General features: G+C 34.7%; 1 protein-coding gene across 20 annotated transcripts in view; it reads left to right on the forward strand.

Moving 5' to 3' along the window:
* Positions 1–5000, forward strand: part of Csp (Cysteine string protein) — a 43538-nt gene that overhangs the window by 38413 nt on the left and 125 nt on the right. For all 20 annotated transcript variants that reach the window (XR_015192376.1, XR_015192375.1, XM_086552718.1 and 17 more), the window contains one exon: positions 1168–5000. This exon is cut by the window's right edge and continues 125 nt beyond it. Coding sequence is in view for 13 of the 20 variants with exons in the window: in XM_043021818.2 (XP_042877752.1) it covers positions 1168–1208 (41 nt within the window). In the remaining 7 variants the exon portion in view is untranslated. The remainder of the gene's footprint in view (positions 1–1167) is intronic.

Raw genomic sequence — 5000 nt, forward strand, 5'->3', positions numbered from 1 at the left:
CTCCCTCTCTCCTCTCTCCTCTCTCCTCTCTCCTCTCTCCTCTCTCCTCTCTCCTCTCTCCTCTCTCCTCTCTCCTCTCTCCTCTCCTCTCCTCATTCCCTCCCTTCCCCTCATTCCCTCCCTCTCTCCCTGTCTCCCTTTCTTTTCCTCACTCTTGCTCATTTTCACTCTATATAACTTCCTGTTTTACCTCCTTGACCCTTCCTCCCTCTGCCTTGATTACACAAGAATAGAAGGGCTAAAGCAAAAATACCTTTATATTATTCATACAAAGTGTTTAAAACAAAGATCCAGATTAAGCAAGTCCGTGATTCTCACATTAGATCAGAAGCCAGTGTATCTCAGGTTTGTTTATATAATAGGAATATTATAACACTTTTCTTATAAGCTACCTGTTGAATACCCTTTTGTGTGTACAGTCCATTCACAGCTTTGCCTTTATTTTGACACTTGGATTATTTTGCTCTTTGGAAAGAGGAGTCATTTCCCAATGATTTAGCATATTTTGCTTGATGTGCAAAATCACCTCCTTTGTAGCAAAAGATACATTTAATTGCCAAAGGTTGGTACAATAGCTTTGTGTATTTAGTTTGCACTTCTATTGACTTGAAGGTTAATTGAGCATGTACACCACATAAGGTAATGTTACCCTTGTAGTGCTCAAGCTCTTGAGGTGCTTCATGGATTGCAGAATAAAGTTGTTCACTCACAAACAAATATATGATTGGCACCAATGTCATGGGTTGTCTCGACTCTGAAAACTACACAGAAGTCAAGAAGGGATGTATGCTTGTGTGTTAATTTTATGCTCAACTCTGAAGCAATCTTTAGGCAGCTGTAAATGAGAATAGAGAGAGTGGGTCATATACAAGACATTTTTATTTTTCTCATCAAGTTATTCCTGAACACAGATAAATTGCAGTTACAAATAGTAATTTTCATATGTGATAAGTAATATGAGAATTTTTTTTACTTGTTTTGTTAAACATTTCGCAAATCATATAACCAACACATGACAAAAAACATTACTGTATGTAAGCGCTTTGTAGCTTGTCGGTAACAATTCAACACATACACCAAGAAATCATGGCTTGGTGAATTGAAATGAATTTGAATTTGTACGTATTATCATGCATTACTAAGTCTCTTATGTTCTGCCTCTTTCAGGAATGTCACAGAATGCCTCCCCTAGTCATGGCCAGTACTGAGCAAAGGTCAAGTCATAGTAGAATGAATTTGCAGAACCAGCGGGATTTGTCCCCCCCGGAGATCTCGTTCTCCACTGTCCTAGATCCTCCTGTCTGCTGTGACCGTGGAAGAAAATATATGCTGTGTGTTTTGATTATCCCAGTGCGAGGCCTGAAAAGGACAACTTCATTTGCAATACATTGTGTAAACCTGTCTACAGCGGGCGAGCTAGTGTTTGACCCGAGAGGGATTTGTTGATGGAATAGTTTATTTTAAATATTTTTCTCTTTTTTTGGAGATGATACCCATTTTAGTCATGTTGTCAATTTCAGGCTGATTGGTGTAACTGATTGTTTTGAACAGTAAGAAGATTATACGTTTTGATTTGTGTCTAAACTCCTCTTTTTTTTCTTTCTTTTTTTTGTATTCTGTATATTTAGACCAAAAAGGAAAAAAAGAAAAAGATAGTCATCTGTATTCTGATATCAGTTTTTTGTTATTACATTCCAATAGTGTTCAGTACCTTCAAGAAATAATGGGAGTACAGTTGTCAGAAGACAGTATCTTATCAAGGTATTTTTAACTCTTTGAACTTTCAGAGTGGACACTTATTTGTCCCATCAGTGAGGAGATGCTATATGTATGTATACCTCAAGCATCTAAGAAAAGACTTGATTCCTTCAAAGTTTTTTCCTCAATGTCCTTCAGCATCAAGAGAAATATTGTATTGTTCTAGTGCCTCTATTAAAAAGGACATGATAGTAATATTTATTACTTCATTTTTTATTATCATTATTTCATTTATTTTATTTTATTTTTCCTTCGTTGCATCTCGTATTTATTTTTGTACTAATAGCTTGCAGAATACATACTTAACAGTGCCAATGATTTTTTTTGTTTGCCCTTTTTCTCTTAATATTGTACTTGGTATTGAGGAACATGCAACACCAGTTGTATTTTGTAGACTATTTATTTAGTTCTTAACGGTATTTCAACCTATTTACTACATGTGATATCTGAAGGTGTAGATGTGCATTATTTGATTAAGTATATATCATTTTGTGTTGTATTAGCTTCCTTTACCAACAATGAATACAGTTAGTGTTTATTTAGTTTTTTTCTTTCTTTCTTTTTTTTTTTTTTTCTGTGTTTTCCCAATGGAAGAGTAACAATTGGCTTTCTCTGTGTTTAGACTCCATGGTTAGATGATGTAAATAATGGTGTTTGTTAAAATATGATATACACGTCTTGGTACTATATGCACCTTGATTCCCTTGTGTTGATTTTGTCCGAGGCTGCAATAAGTTGAAGGGAAGCTTTAATTAACTGTTATTGATACAAACTATGACCTCCACAGTGCTGTATGTTAATTCAAACATGTTCCTTCTCGAATATTGAAAACTAGTCAGAGTATGTTGTACTTTTTCTGTTTCATAGGGACTAATTACTAAGACAAAGCATTGACTATCATCTGTTTCACTGTCTTTTGTGTATTACGTATCATACTCTTGGTTTAGTTAAGGGAAAAGGTTTCAGTGGATATAAAAGAGTTGTATTATGGCAATTATTTCATTTTAACTGCACCGAATAGTCAGTTTCCTTGTGCATCTTTACTGTGTTTGTGATTTGCATGTCTGTGTACAACTTCAGAACTGGTATAGTGTAAGGGTATTTTCTGCATCTCCTCTATGACGCCACGGATCTCTGAAGAACTTGTTGGGTGCCCGAGCTTTTTTGGTATGGGAGGGAGTTTCGGCTTTCTCATGGGTATTCACGAGCTCCTTTTCCTTCATACCTCCTTGGGTACAAAAATTCTTCTGAACGAACTGCGGCGTATGATTTATCAGACTACTCCTGTAGATAATATCCTTTCCTTGTATTTCTAGAACTGGGATATCTTTAATACTAGAAAAATACAGTACATCATTGTAGAAAATGTTTAGAGAATTCATTTCATAAGTACTGTAGCATCATTGCCATTATGATCATTGTTGATATATATAATCGTTATGGTCGGGAAAATAGAATTTGGGATGTAGTTTATGGCAGTTTAAAGAGAACTCATTCTGTGCACAGTTGTCCATAGAATTAGTGGATAAAATATAAAATAGTGGGAAATATCTCAATCCAGTTGCTTGTAAGAATGAGAGAGGTGACATTTGAAAAAAAAAGTCAAGTACAGTGAATAGGGTTATATAAACAATACTATCAAACATTTGATTTCTCATTTCTTTTATCAATTTTTTTATTTTTATATTACTATTATGATTATCTATTTACTCTATTTACTACTTTTGTGAGCAAAAACCTGGCTCAGAGAGAAATTAATTGTCTGCGCTCGTTGTCTTTGAAATGCCTTCTGTATTATTCTTTAAGTTCCCTTGAAATATTTTTGCCATGCAGTTATGTGTTTCATTATTATCTCTGCTTTCTCTTCATCCTGTTCCCCTTCCTCCTTCTCTTCCTTCTCCTCTTATTCTCCCTCTATCTCTTTTTCTCCCATCATATTCTTCTCACCAAAGCAGGAAATTTTAGTCTTTTTTTTAGTAAATCACCGCATAGGCAATAAAGTTATAATGTTATCATGATTACAGAGCTGGATGAACTGAAAGGTCTTACTCATTAGGCAATATTCCCCATCAACTTGTATAAATGTTTTAGCAAGGAATTATGGTATTATGACACTGCCAACAGGTGAAGAAAAGCGTAAACAAGTCTCATCTTTAGGATATGCTGGGGACTACATTGTACTTAGTCTTTGAGAGGGAGATAAATAATAAAAGTATATAAGAGATATATTATATGTCTAATGTAAAGCATAATGACCAGTCTAGAGCTAACTAATTAATCACTAATAAAAGAGAAAAAAAAATTATTTGCATTTTCTGTATGCTTTGAACTCATATACATTTCTATATACATATCTACACATAATGAAAAGTCACAGGTATATACAGTACTCTTATTATTTCCTTCTTAACACTGCACGGTTTTGAGTGCTTTTAATGACTTTGCTATAAGTTTACACTACATGTATAAAGAGTATCCAAATATTGATTTTGTAATATATATATAAAATGTTAGATGTGAATTAGCTTCAAGAAAGATCCCACCCAGTCAGTCAGGTTGTCTCAAGGGTCCTTAATTTTGTTAACTGTTAACTGTCCATGATCGCTGCCTCACAGTGTATGGTTCGATACCTGAAGAGAGAACCCTGCGAGGAACCCCTTTTTGTGCGGGGAAAACCGTCAACGTCTCGGCAGTGTTATATTTTTCCTCCATCCAGTAGAAGCACAAGAGATCCATCATATAACGACATGCTAAATATTAACCTGAGATCTTTCTTTTTTTATGTGAATATTTTCCTCTTGTTTATATTTTCAAGGTCTTATTCTCGTTCTTCCATTTTAACTTGATAAAAAGAAGAGAAATTTCTCCCCCCCCTCTATACATAATGCTGCAGTTTTACATTGATATTCTGTCTGCAGTTAATGCACCTTGTTCTATGTGTCCTGAGGATGATGGGTAGAATTATGCTAATGTTATCGTGTATATATTATTTGTAAAAGATCTGTAATTCATGTATATAAATAGTATCCAAATTTTCCATTCAAGCTTTCTGCAATATGGTGTAATCATCATGGTTGAATGAAGGGCAACGCATGCAGTTCTATTTTCTCCTCTGGAAGCACGATTATTTATCATCACCTTAAACAAACTTCTAATTCAATCTCGAGCAATTGCAAATCAAATGAAAGCATTGTTCTCTGCCGTCATCCTCACTTTGTGTCTTACGACTTTACCGGAAAACT

This window comes from Penaeus japonicus, unplaced genomic scaffold (genome assembly GCF_977035675.1).
Source record: "Penaeus japonicus unplaced genomic scaffold, GWHDUDI00000001_assembly GWHDUDI00000027, whole genome shotgun sequence".
In the NCBI taxonomy this organism is placed as follows: Eukaryota; Metazoa; Arthropoda; class Malacostraca; order Decapoda; family Penaeidae; genus Penaeus; species Penaeus japonicus.